This window comes from Ictidomys tridecemlineatus, chromosome 3 (genome assembly GCF_052094955.1).
Source record: "Ictidomys tridecemlineatus isolate mIctTri1 chromosome 3, mIctTri1.hap1, whole genome shotgun sequence".
In the NCBI taxonomy this organism is placed as follows: Eukaryota; Metazoa; Chordata; class Mammalia; order Rodentia; family Sciuridae; genus Ictidomys; species Ictidomys tridecemlineatus.
Window position 1 is genome coordinate 98,671,838 of NC_135479.1, and position 22,708 is coordinate 98,694,545.

The 22,708-nt window shown below is 38.5% G+C and overlaps 1 protein-coding gene across 1 annotated transcript in view; it reads left to right on the plus strand.

Moving 5' to 3' along the window:
• Positions 1-554: 554 nt before the first annotated feature.
• Gpr149 (G protein-coupled receptor 149) overlaps positions 555-22,708 on the plus strand; it is a 76,865-nt gene continuing 54,711 nt past the window's right edge. The window contains exons 1-3 of the mRNA XM_005325693.4: positions 555-2,153; positions 3,046-3,238; positions 9,008-9,456. Coding sequence (XP_005325750.1) covers positions 1,173-2,153; positions 3,046-3,238; positions 9,008-9,456 — 1,623 coding nt within the window. The 5' untranslated portion in view covers positions 555-1,172. The remainder of the gene's footprint in view (positions 2,154-3,045; positions 3,239-9,007; positions 9,457-22,708) is intronic.

A 22,708-nucleotide genomic window follows, 5' to 3' on the forward strand; every position in this document is an offset into this window, starting at 1 on the left:
TTCTACTTATTTTTAAATACACCAGAAATTCTTAGAGACCATACTTACCCTACTATGCTACAGAACGTGAGAATTACTCCTATCTAACTGTATTTTGGTAACTTCCCATCCCTCCCTCCCTTCCTAGTCTCTAGTAACCACTATTCTGCTCCTTAGATCAACTCTTTCAGTTTCCACAGAGTAGGACATGAGGCATTTGTCTCTCTGTACAATATGTTTGTAAAGAGAAACCTGGTACATCCTACTCTCGTAAATGGTATGGATGATGTTCTTCTTCCAGTGGGTTATGGGGCAGGAAAGTGGAGATGAGATAAAAGGAGCCCTGTACCTACTGGAGTCCTTTAGCCCTCTCAGAGGCGACATTTGTACTTCACATCAAGCCTGAGCCAGTATCTGGACTAGTTTCATGTGTCAAAACCGAAGGGGAAGTCTTGGCAAGGGCACTGGTTTTGCTTCAAGTGAGGCAGGCTGAGAAGATACACATCATTTTGTTCACACAGAACTCCCCTCCCTTTTTTTCCCTGCTTCTTTCCTGCTTGGAGCTGACTCCTCCTTCCTGCAGCTCAGAGGATCACAGGCTGATTGAAGAACACAAAGGTTCCGATGGGAGCCTGAGTACAGGCTGGCTCTGCTTGCTCATATTCATATTCTCTCTCTCTCTCTCTCTCTCTCTCTCTCTCTCTCTCTCTCTCTCTCTCTCTGCCATAAAAGCTGAAACCTACCTGACAGTCTCTCTGCTTCTGAATCCAGCTCTGGAACCAAATGCATCCTTTTATTGCTCTAAAAAGTGAATAGTTTGATTACATCCAGCTACGGGCTGCTTTCCTCCATAAGAAGGACCCAAAAGGACCTAGACATCACTGATTGTCAATCTACCTGAGGAGTTCTTGTTTTCTTGACGGAAATTTGGTTGTGGAAAGGAGTTTGGAGTTTGTCTGTCTTTAATTGGAATGTTGAAAAGTTGCTTATTGATGCCTGAAATGGAACTCAGTTTTTAGATATGGGTTGAGTCAGATCTAAAGAAGCCATGCCTGACCATTTCCTGCAGGACTGAGGGACACCTAGAGGGAAACTTGGTAGGAGAAATGACATCCGATTGGCAACAACCATGCTTTATTTTGAGAAAATCATCAGACTCATTGAGAAGGGAAATTAAATATTGATCAAGGACAATGTCTTTCTTTCTCAGTAACTTACTAGCAAATGACTCTAGCCTGTGGAAAGAAAATCATAATTCTACGGACCTTTTAAATTCACCAGGAACTCTGAATATCTATCTTTTTTGCCTGACATTTTTGATGGCTCTTGCAGCCCTAGCGGGAAGCATTTTTTCACTCGTGTCCCTCCTGGGAATGCGGAACAGAACAGTCGTGTCCATGCTCGTGGCTTCCTGGTCTGTGGATGATCTCCTGAGTGTCCTGTCAGTGACCATCTTCATGTTTTTGCAGTGGCCAAAAGAGCTCCCGGGCTACTTCCAGTCTCTGTGCACCACGTCCGCCTTGCTGTACTTATGCCAGGGCCTCTCCAGCAACTTGAAGGCGACTCTCCTGGTCTCCTACAACTTTTACACCATGCACCGGGCTGAAGGGAGCCCGGCGGCCTCCGGCAGACCTGGCCAAGTGCTCGGTGTGGCGCTCACGGTGTGGGCAGCCAGCCTGCTGCTCTCCGCGCTCCCGCTGTGCGGCTGGGGCGCCTTCGTGCGCACGCCCTGGGGCTGTCTGGCCGACTGCTCCAGCTCCTACGTGCTGCTGCTCTTCTCCGTGTACGTCTCGGCCTTCGGGCTCCTGGCGGGCCTCTCGGTCCCGCTCACTCACCAGTTGCTGTGTTCGGAAGAGCCGCCGAGAATCCATGCCAACTACCAGGAAATTTCCCGTGGGGCTTCCACTCCTGGGACCCCTTCTGCTGCGGGGAGAGAGCTTTCGCTGTCCCCTGAGGATGCTCCGGGCCCCGCTCTGCGCTGCGCTAGGGGATGTTCCCGAAGTCCCGACACTGCCTTTGGACCAGGTCTGCCGGCGGCCGCAGGGGCGGGAGCTTGCTGGCGTGAGAACCAGGGGACTCCGTACGGCACCCGGAGCTTCACCAGGAGCGTTGCGCAGAAGCGCTTCGCTTTGATCTTGGCGCTGACAAAAGTCGTTCTCTGGCTGCCTCTAATGGTAAAAGTGCACTTGCTCCTAATGCGCGCGTGTGTGCCAGGCAGTGTGAGTGCATGTTGAGGCCAGCGTCGCGGGTTTGGGAAGCCACCAAAAGATGCTCAGTGAAGTCCTTTTCCAGAGGTGCCTCGCCAGGTTTTAGACACTCGCTGGAAGGAGGGCGGCTTCCCGCTGGGAGCAACCCGCCACCAAGCCTTTCCAGCCAAGCACTTCCCTCCTTTCAAAACTGAGGGGCTTGAGGAGCACTTTCGGTAACGGGCGACTTAGTTTTTCTATCTCTGTTATGATCAATTTCCCAGCAAAAATTTGGAATATTCAGAACAGGAGAGAAAGGTTCTTTCCACCTTCTGTCGCCCTTTTCTCTGTGCTCCTTTCCTGCCAGGTGAGGACCGCGCCCAGGCCCAGCAGGGAGACCAAGGAGGGGCGCATGTGCTGTAGAGCCACAAGAGAGGGGGCCAACCAGACTTTTGTTCTGGCCTCCCGGGCGAGCCCGCGGGAGAAGTGTCAGTGGCGCCTTGCGCTGACAAGAGCTCCTGGGTGGAGATGAGGCTCTGGGGGCTGACAAAGACCATTCGCCGTGCCGGGTACAGGTCCCACAGATGCTGCCCGTTTGCCTGGGCAGCGACCGCATGTTGTAAACTGTACCTCCCTGGTGGAGATTTCAACAGGCAGTGAACTCACCATCCAAGAGCAGAATCCACCAAACCCTGGAGTCTGGCGCAGTAGGGTGTATCCCAAGAGCCCACCACCAAAGCCTAGCACAGCAGCCCAGAAGCAGAACTTTCTCAACCAGGGAAGGAGGCTGGAGAGGGAGACTGGGGCCGTGGGCTTACGGGGAAGGCTTGGGAAGTGAAATGAGATTGGAGTTAGGTCTGAAGTTCTCTCCCCTTTGCAGATCCACATGGTGGTCAAGCACGCGGTGGGGCTTCAGAGCCTTCCTTTTGAGACACTCAGCTTTCTACTAACCCTGCTGGCCACCACCGTAACCCCGGTGTTTGTCTTGTCCAAACGTTGGACCCACTTGCCTTGTGGCTGCATCATCAACTGCAGGCAGAGTGCTTACTCAGTGGCATCAGATGGCAAAAAAAGTAAGTCCCCTACAATGTGGCTGTTGGGAGCAATATGCATTCCCAATGCAGAAAAGTGGCCCTTGAGAAAGCTGCCTAGTAGAGGAAGAAGAGTCAAGGACAAATGTAAATGGCAAATAGAAAAACAATTATGTGAAACAATTCTCAGCTCAGTGTTGGAGTAGCTTTTCAACCAGCAGGTTTTAAGCAACCATAGAAGTACTTGCTTGTGCAATGATGATTTTTCAAGGTAAAAAAGGAAGAGAGGACTCAAGGATGTCAACAAAGGCTCTTAGATGTTTTATCTAGGAAAGTTCTCAGTGGAAAATAAATCCCCTGCCAGGACTATGTATCACCAGCCACATTGCTGAGAATCCTGCATCTGGTAAGAGAGTATTAACACTCTGGAAAGAATCACTGATTATGCTGGAGCCCACACTTAGTCATTGGAACAGTAAGAAACACATCTTTACTATTTTGCAGAGTCCCTGAAACAGTCCCCAAATGATTCTCTGCTATTAGCAACATAAACCTGCTCAGCCCCAACAAGGAAGCAAAACCCCTCAGTTCCAAGAAGGGAGGAAGGTGGCAGACTTTGTCATTGTGTATGCATATATGAATCTGGCTTTGCTACTGACTTTTAAAAAAAATATGTCCCAAGGATGAGCATAAGGGATAGGCACAGGTAAGTTGGGGGTGGGAGGCAGATGTAAGGGTAAAGCTCTCTCCAGTGTAGTTGCTCCATATCATAAAACAGGAAAAACAGAAGAATGAACAAAAGAATGCATATTTTGATCTGCCAGGAAGAAAAAAAATGACATTATTTTGTCATTCCAGACAGAAGATACAATGTTCGGCCACTTAATAAATCTAAGTATACACTGAATTAATGGTCCCATTAATTGTTCTTTTTCAGAATAGGCAAGTGCGTTATTCTTTGATAGAAAAATTATGTTAAATAAATGCAGTTTGTATCACACTATTTGGGGGTTGTAGAAATTGGAAAATATCAAAGTATACTCTGAATCAATTCTACAACAGAGTTATTTTATAAATATCAGTCATGAGCTGGCCGTTTATCAGGTATTGATAACATTTAGATATTTTTTCAACAGACAAAAATGACTTTTCATTGTTAAGAATATCATAAAGTTTTATTGTTAACAGATGCCAAGTTCATTTTATCTGTGAAATGACCATGGGACATATAATAATGATGTTCTTTTGGAGATTAATATGCAGAGCAACAACAGAAAAAATTAATAATGAATTTTTATGCTTCACTTAAAAAAAAACATAAAATAGGAACTCATTTACAAGCCTGCTCTAACAATGAACCAATCCTGTCAGTCTCACAACATTTACTATTGTGACGGAGACGAGAGTCCAGTGCTGGTGACAATGTGAAGCCTTGGTGAAGTGTTTGAGTGCAGGCTTTCTTAAGAAGTGGGGAGCCCCCATACTAGAGCCTAAAGTAAGACAATGACCTGTCACTGAAGTGACCTCCTCAATGTTCCATCCTGGGTACTGCTTAAGCACTGCTCAAGATAGAAAAGCCCACAGCCTGGTTAGCACAGTCAATGATCACATCACTAATGAATTTGAAATGAAAAAACGTGTCTTTCAGAGTAACATTTTCCTCTAAAATTGCCACAATTTTATTTGCATTTATTTAAAAATTCCAAAGGAGGACTTGAAATATAAAAGCTTATTTTTTTTAAAAAAAGGTGGGTTTTCAAACATAAAACTTTGTGCCAAATGATAGTTTAGGATCTTTATAGGATCCATGCCCTCTTAGGATTCAGGTTATGCCATAGGGAAATCTAATAACAGAGTGTGTTTTCACTGTATGAAGAGCCAGCATGAATTTTTCTATTGCTACAGTGACCCAATGACATTCTGAGCACCCAAAGGTGGCTCATCCCCAAGAAAGGGCAGGGGTTTTATCAGCTGTATGACTTAATTCTTTAAAAGTTTCATGTTCAATTTTTCTCCTTAACAAACTAAGATCCCTTTTCTTTACATTCTTTTTCCGTGAAGGACACAGAAGCAAAGAAGGGAAAATAATTGTTCTGACTCACCTTTCCTATAGGTTTACCTTTCAGATGTAAGCACATACAATTTGCCATTTCAGCTTCACAGAATGGTAATAAAGAGACATGCAAGCAGAGAAATGATTGTCAGTACTGGGAATTAATTTACAGAAATAAGAATTAACCTTGGTTTCTGACAGTCATCTGCATTACTAGGATCTCTAAGCAAAAAGTGTTTTTAAGTGATTTTTAACACAGAGATCTCAGATGGTTGACATAAGAGATGGATATAGCCTTGAGATTCCTTTTGTTTGTCTGACATATTTTCTTTCTGTACATAAACAGCTAAAAATCAAATACTTCATATAAAGAGCAGATATATTTGGCCTTTATTCTTTCACAAAATCAGAGTATCTGTTAAGTGATGTATTAACCTCAAAAATTATTCATTTCATAAGCTGATATAATTACTTTAAAATTATAGTTGACAAAATGTGATTAAAAGAAAAAGACTAGAATTACTTCATGTTTTAGCCAAGGTTAGTGATCCTATAAGCTCTTGTTTTGCAGAACAAATAAATTATATTTATTTTGTTAAAGAGTGATATAGATTTCAGAAAATAATGGACTGTATTCTATTGTTCTTTAAGTTTCTTGAAAGCTACTAATCAATGAAAGACACTACACAAAAAGTTTTAAAAACAGCTCAATATTTTTTAAGCAACATAAACATAAGATTCAGAAACTTTATTACCCTCAAGCCCAAATCAATCAATTTTAAAATGTACATAAAGATAGCAATTTTAAAAGATATCATTTCTATTAACATGTGTGCCATTCAGCTTGCCTCACAGAGTCAGGCTGTCCTGATAAACACCCTGCCACACACAGCTGGGTGGTTACCATGGGTTATTTCATTCATTCACTCTCTCAGCCACTCCTGCACAATGTCCTACAGGGAAGTCACTGCCTTTCCAGCAAGGCACCGATAAGTCATTCCTGGCCTGAGCTGATTTTGACTCAAAGACATGTTTTATTTTGAACCTACCTTTATACTATTTATTTGTTGTGGGCAGGGGGTGCCAGGAATTGACTCAGAAGCACTTAACCACTGAGCCACATCCCCAGCCCTTTATTTATTTATTTGTTTGTTTGTTTGTTTATTTATTTATTTATTTAGAGGCAGAGTCACTAAGGGCCTTGTTAAGTTGGAGAGGCCAGCTTTGAAGTCAGGATCCTCCTGCCTCAGCCTCCTGAGCCACTGGAATAACAGGCGTGTGCCACCACACCTGACTCTTGATACTTATTTTTAACCAGTTTTAATTATGGGCCAAAATTTTAAGATCAAACTCTATGCTTTAGCTTCATCTTTTAAAAATCAAGATTGCACACGCCCCCTTAGTGGCTTCACTGGAAGGGACCAAGATGGAGGGTCGCTCCCCCACTTGCTGAATACACAGGCCCCTGTCAGTTATTACTGTTGCTTGACTGGCCCCTTAGTCATGTGGACTTTCTGCCGTTTGTTAATAATAATGTTAAAGAGATGTAGTCTTTGTTCTCAAGGAACTTAGGGACAATCAGGTTTGACTCTGATACTAACATCTCCTTCAATACTGTTTTGATTATTAAGTGTTTTTATTTTTAACATGTTTTCTAGCCTTCCTCAAACACTGTCAGCTCTGTGATGTCATTATATCTTGTTATGTCCATTGGTGACCTCAGTCAGATTTTACCTTTAGCATTAAGGAAATCAGTAACAAAACAAAATAAAACAGAAAAAAAAAGTTTTCGTGGGTTACACTTTATAAATAAAGTTCTTCCTCCGACCTACAAATAGCATGTCCGAGTCATTCTGCTTAGGCTAACATATTTTCCTCATGGATCTGATTGGCAGTAGAGAAATTTTTTCCTATGTAGGATAATTACTTCAATTCTGGAATCAGCATCTAAGTCAAATCTTTTTGAAAGATAAATCATCTTAGCTGGATTTCCTCTATGAGCCTCAGTTTTCTTAACTGTAAAGCAGGACCAATAAAACTTTTTGTCGTGCAGGGCTGCTGGTGTGCCAAATGATGTGGTCTACATGAACAGCTTGGCCCTGGAAGGTTCCGCCACATTGTAGTCTCTCTGGCAGTCCAGCTGCTCCTCAGAGCCTGCCTGGGACTATCTCATCATGTCCTGGCTCAAGTCAGCGTCTCCATTAACATATTCTACACTGCCTTCAAAATATTGCTCATTTTTACATAGTTCAAAATTATGACAGCTAATAAGCTATCTAGTCAGACATCAGTTTTATCAAGTATTAATCAAGAAGTTGGCATTTTATGACATTTTTGTTTTCTTAATGTTCCTGAATTACCAATTTGTCACTCCATACCTTTTTTTTTGGAGAAAAGGAAGCCCATCAATAATTAAATAATCTTTTCAGTTCCCCTCACCTTTGACGTTCTTAAAGTAGGTCTAAAATCCTAATTTAATTTTACTGGACTAGATTAATAGGAATCCTAAGGAGAAACACAAATGAGGCAGTATATAAAATATGATCATCTGTTTCTGTTTTTCCATTTTCTCTGAATAGAATTTTTTATTTGTTTGTGTTCTGGTTCAAATGACAATGAATTATACTGATAAATTCTATTTTTCAGTCAGCAAAATTGGTTTGTAAATCTCTGGTTCTGGGAACATTTCAGTAATAGAATCAGTATGTGAATGACACTGGAGTGTATTAGAAAGTGAATCAAATATTTCATATGACTCCCATAGAAACTTTATAGCTTCTCCTAACTTTTGCCACCAAAGATAGCAATATGTCGGACTATAAAACACAGAACTATCAAAGTAGAAAATTTCTTTGAAACAAGCAATGTTTTCAAAGATGACAACTAAAGTATTAAATTGCATTTTGTCTACCACTTGGCTATAACTTCATTCTTAAAATATATTACCTAATATTGAATGGCATTCACACACAAACATTTTATCACTTTCTGCCACAGTCTTGTTATTCTACTAAGATTTTGCATCGTACTCACTAACAGTATTATGTCTAAAATTCTAGAATATTTTACCTTATTTAAATCATTATTTAGATTTTCTACATTTCTGCTAATTAATCAGCTCTGTGCATACTGTTAAATGCTTCAGGTCACAGAGATATACATCCATTCACTTTTTTAGCCAACTATTCCAAACTGATTTGTATAAGAAATGTACTCGCTATTTTAAAAAAGTTTAAAAGCCGCATGGCAGCATGGTATAATTTTTAATACAGGCATTCATAGTCACACAAATATCAGAAGTGTTATACAGCAAAAGTTTTAAAGCAATTATATCTGTGGCATTCTTAACTGAATAACACGTAATCTTAATGTTACTTGATAATTAACACAATATGTTATATTCCCAAATAAATAAATTTCAGAATTGATGGACCAAAAAACTAAAACTGAATCTATTTGAGAGATTCCTAATTTATGGCTAAATTTTTGCTATGTGGATTATCCTAAAGAATAAAGGAGTTCTTCAGATTGTATGTAATTCAAGCCCCTTCATGTGCAATGGAGGAAAATTAGACCAGATATAAGACGGTTGCATTTTGTAAGGAATAATTGTTTCACATAATTGACAAGAAGTAACTGAAAATAGTCAGTTAGATAGCGATCTTGTTGAAAGCACTTCCTATTGTTACTCACACTGTACACCCAAGGGTTGTTTATATCCACCTAACTGTGGGATTTTTTTTCTCATTTTCACCTAGCCAAGAGGAGAGGCTTTGAATTCAATCTGTCATTCCAACAAAGCTATGGGATCTATAAGCTAGCACGTGGGGATTACTATGACGATGATGAAAATTCCACATCCTGTCACCACCTGATGAACCCTGAGTGCGCGACTGTGCTAGACTCTCAGAGAGACAACCCCAGGATCTTCAATGCCATCAAAGTGCAGATCAGCACCACACCCTCTCTGGACAGCGACAGAGTCAGCAGTTTGGAGAAATGCATCAGTGCTGACCTTGCGGAGGCCCAGGGAGGTTCTGACCAAGGAAAGGGGGCATTTTCTGAGAGATCAGGAGGTGGTGTTGACGATGAAGAGACCACCTTCTCTGAAGGCCCAGAAAGAAGGCTGTCTCATGAAGAGAATCAGAAGCCAGACCTCTCAGACTGGGAGTGGTGCAGAAGCAAATCAGAGAGGACTCCTCGCCAGGTACAGTAGATGTTCTTCCTGAGGTGTTAAAAGGGAAACCGAATACAAGAGATGTGAAAATCATTAGATCTGCTTTCATTCAATCAGTCTTTGATTTTTTTAAGTTAGTTTTACATTTTCATTCAAAATCTATAGCTTTGGAATAAACAGAGTTCAAGGTGCTTTGAGAAGGGTGAAGTGATCTGCTTAAATTCAGACTAGACTCTCAGAACTCATGCTTCTGAGTTAATTAGTTAAATTAGTTAACTTGTAGGGTTTATTTTTCTCTTCTCCATCCCAAAGCTGCCTCACAAATCCCAGGAGAGGTTTTCTTTTTTCTCTGAAGGAAAATATTTATACAACTAGTAATCAGGAGGCTTGTCCTTACTGGTCTGAGTAATAACGTAGCTTGCCTCTAAGTCTTGCAAAAACTAGTCTGTCCAGTACCCAGCATGAACAAAATGATTTATTCCAGAACATTCTCGTGAGCCATTGTAAGCCTTGCCAAGTGTCTACTTGCACTGAGTCTCCATAATAAAAAATATAATTCCAGACGTATTCTGCTAGGAATAACATATTCATTGATCTAAATTGTGACCACATCTCATCAACTATGAATATGAGCAGGATGATCTAAGATTTCCTTTTCTCCTGCAGAGTAAGCAGAACTATTATTGTTCTGATATTACTGTTTAAGAAGTCAGCGGAATAGTAAAACAAACTACACAAAACACATTATTAGAAAAGATGATCATGCACACTGTTTAGCCAGTAGGAATCTCAGAAGAAATCAGTAAATATTTGTCATAAATTGAAATATATATTGGAAAATGGTAGTCAAAGAATACAGTGCTCCATATAGTCCCTCAACTCAGAGGGGATTCCTACATTCTCATCGTTAATTTGTTCCTGAAGAATCTAAACCTACTGGTTTTCTAGCACTTAAAAATTAAGTGATATTCATGATGAAGTGTGTGTGTGTGTGTGTGTGTGTGTGTGTGTTCCAATAACTTGCAGCTACCTTGTGAGCTGTTCCCTATAACCATTCTCATGCAGATCCCTTAGAGGTTACAGCAGTCATGGATCTTGCTCATACTTTTTTTTTCCCCCTGCTTATTTTATCACACATGTTTGTACTTCTAGCAGTGTTTAGATTTTCTAAGTTTTAGCCTTCTAAAGATGATAGTATACTATATATAGTCTGATGGGACTTTTTTTTCAGTTGACATTACTTTAAACAACTCAATTTATATTTTTTTCAGAACATTGGGGTTTAGACAGGCATGACCACGTGCACCTGTGATTCCAGTGACTCGGTGGCTGAGGCAGAAGTATCCCAAGTTTGAGGCTAGTGTTAGCAACTTATTGAGGCCCTGTATCAAAATATAAAAAGGGCTGAGGATGTAGTTCAGTGGTAAACTGCTCCAGGATTCAATCTCTCATACCAAAACAAACAAAATTTAAAAATTGGAAATTATCATGTCAAATATAACAATACATAACCCTCATTTTAAAATCTTATTTATAGTTTGGAAGTTATAAACAATCAACTATACCTAGAAAAATGTGAAACAGTCAAATCCTGTTTACATGAAAGTATATTGTTCTATGAGAATAATGAAGTACAACTCGCCCCAAACCCTCTTTAAATCAAAATATAAAATGATGTGTGGAAATAGAAAACTTTGCTCAATATAGATAATCTTACAACTGTAATGATTTGTTTACTAAATAATTAATATTTTAACATCAGAGATAAGCAATAAATTTATCCAAAAATGGTGACTATAGGAAAAAAAATGACTAGTGGTAAATAGATAGTGCAATATCCAAAAAATAAAAAAAAAACTCTGTAGAAGTCTTGATGAAGTTAGATGGAATATTATCATAGATTTTACAACAATAGTAAGAAATCCTTAAACTACAAGCTCATGGATGACTCCCTTATCAAAATTGCCTGTGATCTTTAAGGTTAGCATGAAATCAAATTATTAAATGTTAAACAATTTTATAAATTTTACCAAACATTTTCAAAACTTATGAGAACTTTTCCTAAGAATGAAAAAAATAAAAAAGAAAAATTTAACTCTTATATAATCTTGAACAGCAGATCTCAGGTGAAAGAGAGAGTATATGGTGAGTCAGCACTTTCATTTTTAGTTTTTCTTCCAAGTGGCTTCTTTGTTCTGAAAACAACATTAAGTAGTATACATAGTAGAGAGAATGATAGATCAAGCTTTAGCAGGCACTGCATTTACTCCATGAAAAAATACTACCTATTGATTTTCTGTATTTGCACTTTCAAATATTTAGGCTCAATTTTTCAGCTTGTATCTAATGTTACTACAATGAATAGTGTAGTAACATTTGATTTTAAATTATTTCATGAGCTTTATTTTTGCAATATACATTGCTTAATTTTTATGTTAGCCTTTATGTTAGTAAGTAAACTCTCAGCACATCTTGTTGGAACTCATAGTAGGAGTGAGAATATCAGGTCAAAGTTACTATGTAAAAATGATAGTAGTGGAATGGACTTCATGGATTTAAATATGATCCAATATGAGGGTGTCTGTAAGACTGAAATTCAGTATTAAACCTAGCACACAATTGGCCTCTTTTTGGCCTTCTAGTAGGTAGAATCAGAAGTGGTTTAACTACTAAAATATTCAGGAAGAATAGTCAGGATGCCCTATCCTTCCGTGAGAAAGTTTTAATATGGGATGAGGGTGTGGTTCAGAGCACTTGCCTACCATGTTCAAGGCCCTGAAAATCTAATCTTTGGGTGGCAGTTATATTATGCCACCTAAAGCTGTTCTTAATCCTACCATCACAGTATCTGAGAGACAAAAGGTCACCAGGAGGGTTAAAAAGCAGATTCTGAAGCAGTCCTCAAGTGAGACAGGATGTGCCAGTAAATGATGGGCTTTGAATTCACCACACAGCCAATTAAAGCCAATAAAAACAAATATGAAAGCCACCTGAAAATCAAGGAAAATTTTATTTTTATTTTAGGGGAAATGTTTTAACTATTTAAAAACATTTTTACAAGGCAAAGCTAAGCTTTCTCATTTGCTAGTAGAGTTCAGTGCCAGCTTCAGCTTCTGTGATCTTTTAAAAGTACCATTCTTTTGTGAACTAAATTCCATAGGAAACTAGAGAGACCCAATGTCAGCTGGACTGACTGAGTTCTTTAGACCAGAGCTTCTCAAATTTTAATGTGCATGCAGGTCAGATGGAGATCCTAGGAAAAATGTAGATTATGATCCAGTAAGTATAGATTGGGCCCAAGATCCAGAGTGCTAGAAAACGTCCAGAGGATTCCTGTGCAAAGTTGTGCTTCCACCCAAGACCAGTGTCACCAAAATTCCCAAGCTGGTTCACACAGGAAAATTTAAGGAGCACTGTGTTATATTCCGATCCCTGGAGAATGGATGTCAGTTTAAAAAGCAGGACAAAATTAATTCTTTCCATTTCATATATGACCATAAAATAAGACCAAAAAAAAAATCCTAATGGATAGTTCTTTTTCCTCCCCCTTAAAAAAGTACTTCCTCTCTTTTCACTTTTAAAAGAAAACTACTTATAAAATGAATCAGGCATAGATGTCAGTGCTTCCTGTGACATTATTACATTAATAATTACCAGTGCTTGAAATTGTCTCTGAGTGATTATTGACATTATTTCAACTGAAATAGTCAGAAAAGTTCACTTATCACCTCCCATTTGTAGTTTCTACCAAGTCATCCTAACACAAGTGATGATCCAGAGTATAGATGTGTTATTTTTAGCTACCTCTACTCATCTGAAGTGCTTAGTTCATCACTCACTATCCAGAGAAGTGAAAAATTGTCGTGCTGCTTTCTTTCAAAACATTTATAATTTTTATTGTTTTCATTTTTATTGGGGAAATTTTAGAAATCTTTGATAAGCAAAGAGAAAATCACTTTCTCCCACTGCACAGACTTAACCACTGTTTATATTTTGTCCTATAAAACATGAGGCTGTTTCCTATACATGTATTTTAACTTTGACAAAAATGGGACCATACTGCAAATACTATTTTGGAATGTTAGCCTTAACAGGTGTGTCCTATCTACACCCAGTAGTTTAATTTCACCTCATTTAAATTGTTGAAATCCCATTTAAAAAATATTTTTTAGTTGTTGATGGACCTTTGTTTTAATCATTTATTTGTATGCAGTGCTAAGAATGGAACCCAGTGTCTCACACATGCGAGGCAAGTGCTCTACCACTGAGCCACAATCCCGGCCCTGTTGAAATGCTTTGTGTCATTATCTTGTATAAGATTGAACACTCATCAATAAATGTGTATTTGTTCTCAAGTATGTAATGTCTTAGAAGTGAAAACAAAGATAATTTTATTCTGAACTATTTCATAATGTATGTTGTGATCCTCAGATTGTGTACCATTGGCTGTGATGAGCTAGCAGCTCACTTTCTATAGTCAAGGGATTAGCACTGGATCAAAGCTCATATAGAACCCTCTATTTGCCCTTATAAACCAAGAATTCTGTTAATGTTCTTGAAGAAATCTCATGGCTTAAGGAGAACTTAAAGGCTAACAAACCACCAGGCTATGCCTTGAATTTCTTCTACAACCCTCTATTGATTGATTACCTCCTATTTGAACTCAAGTGGCTGGGAACTTGCTATATTTTTAAATACTTTTACTGTGAACTAATTTTAGACTTAATAAAAAAGTTGCAAAAATAGTACAAAAAGTTCCAACATATTCATCATCTAGTTTCCACTAATTGTTAGTTAATTGTTAATTTGTTACAAAATAGCAATGCAATCATCAGAAAATTAACTACAGACTTCATTTCAATTTTGCCGTTGTCCTGCTGATGTCTCTTTCGGGCCCAGGATCTAATCCCTCATCACATGTCCTGTGTTCTTATGGCTCCTTGTTCTCCCCAGCCTATAAGAGGTCCCCAGTCTGTCTTTGTCATACATGGCTTTGATGCTCTGGAGGACCACTGGCCAGTTTTGTTTTGTTGGTCAGTTTTAGGATCATTCATCAATTTGTGATTGTTATTTGTTTTTTATTGATCAAATTGAGCTTGTGCATTTTGGTTAAGAATAATAGAAGTATGTTAGCCTTAACTGGTGTGCCCTATCAAGAAGTACAAGATGCTGGTATGTCTTACAATGATTCCATAAGCTTTGATCACTGTATAAAGGTGGTGTCTGCCAGATTCCTCCATGTTATTTTTTTCCTTTTAAATTTATAAATATCTTGTGGGGAGATATTTTGATAAGGTGCAAATATTGTTTCATATCATACTCTTGCCTACTAACTTTTGCCCATTCATTGATGAATTTTTCCTGCAACAATTATGAGGCTAATTTCCTATTTCTATCATTTCTTCTGTGCTGATTGATTATTAGAATTCTACTGAAAGGGAAAGCTGTCTTTTCTTCTTCACTTAGTTATTTGTCAGTATGCACCCACAGGCATTTGTTCTAATCTGTAAGATGTAAGTCATGCTGTTACTATTCTTTTGTTACCCTAGTTTTTCTACATCTAGCCACAGGGAGGTCTTTCATGTTGGTTTCTAATGGCCTTCAGCAAGCCATTATCATCTCTTGACCATTTCTTTACTTGCTGGCAGGTAAGAAAAGGCACATCTTGTATTTTCCTTAACCCAGACCTAGAATTTACCACGTCTCCAGGGATCTCTTTTGTTGGGAGATTAATTGAGAAACCAAGGTCTGGGTTGCAGGTGTGCTCACTGTCCCTGAAGTCTCTTGCTTCCAGAGCCTGTCATTTGCACAGTGCTGGGTTCACCTAAATATTTCCTTTTTCTTATTTGTGACTTCTTATTCTGATTCTTAGAAATCTCTTACTTACCTGCATAATTCTGGCAAACACAAAAAGTAATTCTAGAATAGCTAACCCATACCCCTGGAGAAAATATTAACTAGAGAATTATGGTTGTGTATACTTCTTTTTATCTTTCATAGCTTACAGCCAAAACATTATCTTCCAAAGTTATTTAGGCCAGTTGTTTTCTTCTCCATTCCCTTCGTTTTGAATAACATTTTCTGTTCCCCTTACAAATACATGTGTATCCTTCTTACACATAGACATGTTTTTGCAGCTTGCTTTTTCCACTTAACAATATATCCAAGAAATCACTCCACACCAGTTCAGAGACCTTCCCCACTATTCTTTATAGCTATATAATAATCCAAAGTGATATGACGCAATCCATTCAGCCACTCTCTTTAGGTTGCTTGCAATATTTTGCAATTAAAAAAAGTACCACAATGACTATCTTTGTGCATAAGTATTTTCACACTGTTGGAAGCTAACCTTCAGGATAATTCTTATAATTAAGATTTCTGGGTTGAAGAGTAAGTTCAGTTTTGTTAGGAATTGCCAGATTCCCTTCTCGGAAGTTCATGCCAGTTTGTATTCCCCCCAGCAATTTGTGATGAGGTCCTTAACCCTCATCTGTGTAACACTATAATACTGTCATACTTTCTAATTTATCTATTTTGACAGGAGAGAAATGACAGCTCAGGGTTGTTTTAAATTTCACTTATAAATTTGAAATGTTTTTGTATGCTTAAGGACTTTTAAAATATTTTTCTCTTTTATGAAATGTTTTTTAAACTCTGCACAATTTTTCATTTCTTTTTGTTTTTCATGTATTATCACTATTATTATTTGAGTTGTGTGTGATAATTATACATAAAAGCAAGACTCGGGGTATAGTTGTACATGGATGCCACATAATTTGGTAGATTTAGTTCCCCAGTGCTTCCCAAGTCTTCCCGTCCTCCCTTCCTCTCAACCCCCTTCCTCTATTAGTATCCCTTCTCTTTTTGCAATATCCCTTTTTTATTCCTTTTTTTTTTCACTAGCTTTTGCATATGAGAGAAAACATTTGACCTTGACTTTCTAAGTCTGGTTGATTTCATTTAGCATAATGTTCTCCAGTTTCATCCACTTACTAGAAAATGTCATAATTTTATTCTTTTTTATATCTGAGTAAAACTCCAGTGTGTGTGTGTGTGTGTGTGTGTGTGTGTGTGTGTGTGTGTATGTGTGTGTGTCACATTTTTTTAATCCATTCATTTGTGAGCGAGATAAGATAGCTGGCCTCATCCAGCACCTGGGCTGGTTCCATAACTTAGCTCCTGTGAATTGCACTGCTGTAAATGTTGGGACTCAAGCATCACTATCGTATGCTGATTTTTAGTTCTTTTGGATCAATACCAAAGAATGGCATAGCTGGGACACATGGTAGTTCCATTTTTAGTCTTTTAAGGAATCTCCATACTGTTTTTCAGTGATTGTACTAATTTGCAGTCCCACCAACAAAGCAAAAATATACCTCTTCCCCCACATCCTTGTTATTTGGTTTTTTTGATGATTCACAACTATTAATATTTTCTTTAACTGCCTCTGTTTCTTGAGTCCTTATTGGAAAGCCAGTTTAATCCAAATAAAAAGCTTCTGTAAAGCAAATGAAACAATTAAGAATGTGAAGAGAGAACCTATAGAATGGTAGGAAATGTTTACTAGCTACTCTTCTGACAGAGGATTAATATCTAGAATACATAAAGGACTCAAAAATTTTTACACTAAAAAAACAAATAACTCAACTAATAAATGTACAAATGAATTCAACAGACACTTCTCAAAAGAAGAAATACAAATATCCACCAAATATATGAAAAATTTCAATATCATTAGCAATTAGGGAAATGAAAATCAAAATTACACTGAGACTTCATTTTACTTCATTTTACATATCAAATCTAATTTCAAGTGAGAATGGCAACACTCAAGAATATAAATAATAATAAATGCTGGAAAGGATGTGGAGAAAAAGGAACACTTTTACAACTGTTGGTGGGATTGTGAAATAGTGCAACCTTTATTGAAATCAGTATGGAGGTTCCTCAAAAGACTAGGCATGGAACTACCCCAAGACCCAGCTATCCCATTCCTAGGTATTTATCCTAAAGAATTAAAGTCATCATACTGTACTGGTACCTGCATTTCCATGTTTATAGCAGCATAATTCACAACAGAGAAACTATGGTTAGCCTAGGTGTCCATCAGTGGATGAATGGCTAAAGAAAATGTGGCATATACACACAATGGACTTTTATTCAGCCATTAAAAAGAATGAAATTATGTCATTTGCAGGAAAATGGATAGAATTAGAGACCATTATGTTAATCGAAATAAGCCAAATTCACAAGGTCAAGGGTCATATGTTTTATATGTGGAAGCTAAAGAGAAAAAAAAGAAAAGAAAAATGGGGGGTCAGGGATCTCCTAAAAATCAAAGGGAAATCAGTAGGGCAAAGGAACCAGTAGTGGGAGGAAGGGAGGGAGGGAGTGGGAAAGTGCTGGGGAGTGATATTGACCCAATTTTTTTGTTGTTGTATTGTATGCATGTACCAATATGCAACAACAAATCCCATCACCAAGTAAAATCATAATGTACCAATAAAAGATGTGGAAAGAAGAAAAAAAAAACCAGCTTAAAAGGAATTTACCATGTTTTCTTCTGGTGTTTGTATAGTCTTAACTTTTTGCATTTGGATTCCAGATCCATTTGGACTTTGCTTTTGTACTTGGTGTAAGATATGGATATAATTTTCTCTTTTTTCCCATTGGTGGTTTAACATTTATTAGAAAGTGCCATTATTTAAAAGTCAATCATTACCCAGAGTAAGCTGAGATCTCATCTTATTCATATTTACTTGGGTCTATTTCTGGTCTTTCTGTTCTGTTCCACTGTATTCATCTGTTTGTTACTGATGTTTCACCGCTCCAACTGAGAGGTTGGTACAGTGAGTTTTCATGCCTGGACAAGCTGGTCACCTGTGTGTTTTTCTTTTTCAGTCCTTGTCTTGCATATTTGTTTTTCATATCAAATCTAATTTCAACTTGTCTCACTCCATTAAAAAAGCTTAATCAGGATTGTGTTAAACATGTAAATTAACCCATGGGTGTGTTTTAATTTCTAGCTCTTCTATCCAAGAGCCAGGCATGTCTTGCCACTGTTTTACTCTACACTTGTGCCTTTCTCCTGAAACATTTTTAAATTTGCTTCCTATACATTTTACATGTTTTTGTTAAGCTTATTCCTAAGCATCCATTCTTCTTTGTTTCTGTTTTCTCTACTACCACGTCCCATTACCTGTTTAGTGTGTATGTATAGTAAGGGTACTAATTATTGCCAGTTAATTTTATTTTTTTTCCTTAAATTTTTTGGTGGTGTTGGGGATTGAATCCAGGGGCTTTCTACCACTGAGATATATCCCTATCCCTTTTTATTTCTATTTTTTAAGACAGGGTTTCACTATGTTGCCCACGCTGGCCTCAAACTTTTGATCTTTCTGCCTCAGTCTTCAATGTCTCTGGTATTACAGGCATGGGTCACTGCATCTTGCTCTAACTTAATTTTACATCTGCAACCTAACTGAATTATTATTGCTTAAATTAGTGTTACCACTCTCTGGGGTTTCTAAGTATAACATTATTTCATTGTTATGTCATTATAGAGACTGTTTTATTTCCTTTTTTCTGTTCTTTTACCTGCTTAATGTTTTTGTCTGACTCTATTGGCTGATACTTTTGAAACAACAGTGAATGGTGTCAGAGGAGTGAGTCTCCATCCTTACTTTGTTCCTAACCTCAGTGGAAAGGTTTCTTGGGTCTCCCATTAAGGAAGCTGTTAGCTGCCAGTTTGTGGAGAGGCTGATTAGAAATTTGGATGATGATGGTGATGACGATGATGATGACAAGGATTACACTGACAGTGATGATGACAACAATGACAGTGATGATGACAATGATGACATGATGATGAGGATGACAGTGATAATTATGATGACAATAATAACATTGATGGTGATGACAATGATGATGACGATGAAATGATAGCAATGACAAGATGACAATGACAATGACAGTGGTGATGATGGTGACGACACCGACAATGATTAAAGGATGATGTGACTGCCAGTACTTACTGAGCACTTGCTGTGCTTCACATGAGAACTTAAGCACTTTACGTATAATTGCTTATTTTGTATTGATTTGATTGGTAGACGCTGTCACCCAATTTTACAGATGGAAATATTGAGGCATAATAAATTAAGCTTAAAATTCTCAGAGCCTAGGAGCAAATTTAAATCATCTGACTGCAGAGATGGTCACATATCCACTACCATATACGGCATCAGAGAGACAGTTTTGATGGCTGGAGAGTCCTTTCTTACCCTGGGTTCAGCTCCATTCCCTTCATAGGGGCAAGTTAATAGCACTTTTAAAATGCCATAATCCCTTTCACAGAAAGCCTGATTTAATTGCCCTAGTGAGATTTGTGTATGAGTATTTTTTAAAAGCTCCCCATAGATGGATATTTGCCAAAAATATAATCAACAAAGATTTTGTATCTAAAATATATCATTTACGTAGAACACCAACAAATCAACAAGAAAGCAGCAGACAAACCAATAGAATAAGAACAAAAGATGTAAACAGGTACTTCATGTAAGAGAAAATCCAAATAGTCATAAATGCATAAAAATAACCTTTATTAAATAAAGCTTTAACAATCAGGAAATCTTCAATGAAATGGCAATGAGAGATCACACCACTGCACACCCTCAGGAAGAGTTCAAATTCAAGTCTGACAATTTCAGGAGTTGATGAGAATGTGGGAAAATAGGAATTCATATAAACTATTGTTGTAATAAATTCTTAAAATCACATTGGAAAACAGATTATTAGGGTCTCAAAGTTAAATACAATGCATGCCTCACTTCGGCCACTTTCAGTTACACAGCCTAGAACTGCATTGTCCAGTATGGTAGCCCTGTGTCACATGTGGTTATTTTAAGCTAAATTGACTGAAACCTCTTAAAAAGTTAAATAGCCACACTTCACTCAGTAGTCCTTGCCGTAGCTCAAGTGCTCACAATCCACGTGTGGCTCATGGCTCCTGTGCTGAACCTCAGAGTGTTCCCATCTTCACAGTTCTCTTGGCCAGTGCTCCATAGAGCATGCTTACATAGCTCATAGCTCAGTTTTTAATGGTCAAAATGTTTAGAAACAGCAATGAGAATGAATAAGCTGTTGGATGTTTTGGTCATGGAAGAGTGCCCACAGAAGAGTGTTTACCATGAAGCCAATGAGGCCAAAGCTCGTGGCCTGGTGCTGGTCTGAGCTCCTCCTAGGCTCCTAGAATCCTCCTAGTATGTGCTCACAAGAGCAAATGCATCTATTAAATTAGCAACAGAGGAGATTTACCTATTCTTTTTCTTAAAGACTACAAGTCATGTAAACTTCAAGCCCCTTAAAAGTTAGTTCTACTCCTAACTAAAAAGCAATGAAACTTAACAAATTAAATCTGCACAAAATGTCAGTGAGCTTCAGTAACATAATGAAATAAAAATCACAGAAATTTTGCTACAGTTAACAAAGCCTGGAAGCAGACAGAGTCACGTCCACTAGTTCAGGGATACCTGCAAAAGGGATCGCGAAGCAAGGAGAGCTGCGGCTGCCTGTCCCAGGAGCCTGGGCATGTGGGAGAGGCCCACCTAGGCCTGAGATGCTCACAGGGTTCTGTGGCCACCCCAGGGAGTGAGGGTGCTCCCTCACACTGCATGTGCACCCTTAGTGCACTATTGGGTGGGTGTGTGTTCATCTCATAATTTAAAGAAGTTAGAAATAAATCAGTAAAATGTGTCCAAATGCTTCTAGTGAGCATCTTCTGCCTCTGGCCTTTTACTATGCCCTACTTCTCTCTCTTGGACCCATGCAGAGAAGCCTATCTCCTCTGTATGTTCTTTCATCTCTATACTATGGTTACAAAGGAAGGAAGAGGACAGATGGACATCCCAGGTAGTTTCCCCAAATCTACAGAGTTGATTTAAATTTCCCTCAGATGTTTTAAGCTCACCTAGAAAACTCCTATCAACTATATATAGCTTACTTCTGTGTCCAAAGGAAGGTAATTTTGCAATTTCCAATTTATTGTAATGAAGATGCGGCAGGACCCACTCAGAAATTACATCATGTAACTCAACAGAACACAGTGCAGTCTGGCAGGAAGGGCCCTGGAACCTACATGTAGAAAGAGCAATCGGAAAGACAATCCTGCAGAAGGGATTCCTAGAGGACTTACAAAAATGATGACTGACAAATTTTTCAGTCTTTATGGGAAAAGATAGGTTGTATCCAGCTATTTTTATCTGCAGAATATTAATCTCATAGATTTTATTTGCTTTCTAATATTACTTCAACCCAACCTTACATAAGAATCAACCTCCTGGAACTAATCCCTGCAGAAACCAATTACCAATTAGCTAAATTTACCAATCACCAAACTTACCAGTTGTTTTTTTTTTTGTGTGTGTGTGGGGAGGGTCCTAGAACAAATCCCCTATAGAAAACAAAAGGCAACTTTACTAGGGAATAGTTAAATAATAATAAAAAAGAATCCTGGTTTTGTTTGCATAGGAGGCTCACTGGTTTCCACTAGAGGACACGTTTATTGAAGTGACTTTGAGAACACAAGTGAGTTATACTGAGCAGGACACAAGAACCTCCCCCAGGTTGTACAACCCTTGTGAATCACATCTAAGGCAAGGAATATTACCCCTCTGTCCCATAGTAAGCTCCCAGGACAGCTATGAAGATTCAGTACTAATTGACATGTACACATGACTACAATATCAAAGAAGCATCAGGAAGGGAAGCCTGAGGTTTGTATGTCTGCATGTAGTGGGGAATCAGTTACATGCTTTAGAATAAATTAACACTTGCCAGTGAAGGCAATTGTGCAGTTCAGTCTCCAGCATGGAGGTAACTTAGGTTTCGGTAACAGAGATGTTTTTCTGCTCTTTGTGAAGAACACCCAGGGTGTCAGATACTTCCTAATAATAGTGCCACCGTAACACCTCAGGCCATTCCCTTAAACACTTCCAACAGTCTTAGCTGAGTAACTGCATCATCAATCTCTGGGGCAGAGGAAAGCTGCCGCCGACAGCTCAGAAAACATGCTCAGGGAATTCAGATTCCAATGCAGAGATGCAAGTCCAAGAGAACTTTAGCTCCAAGAAAGGATGCAGAGATTAGAAAGGAGGATTCCAAGCTTACTCTGAAGTTGAAGATGATAACATTCATTGTAAAAAGTGATGTGAAGATTTTAAAATATTTGCAGGAAAAGAGGTTACACCTGGCTGTTCTTACGTATAAAATATTAGTTTCA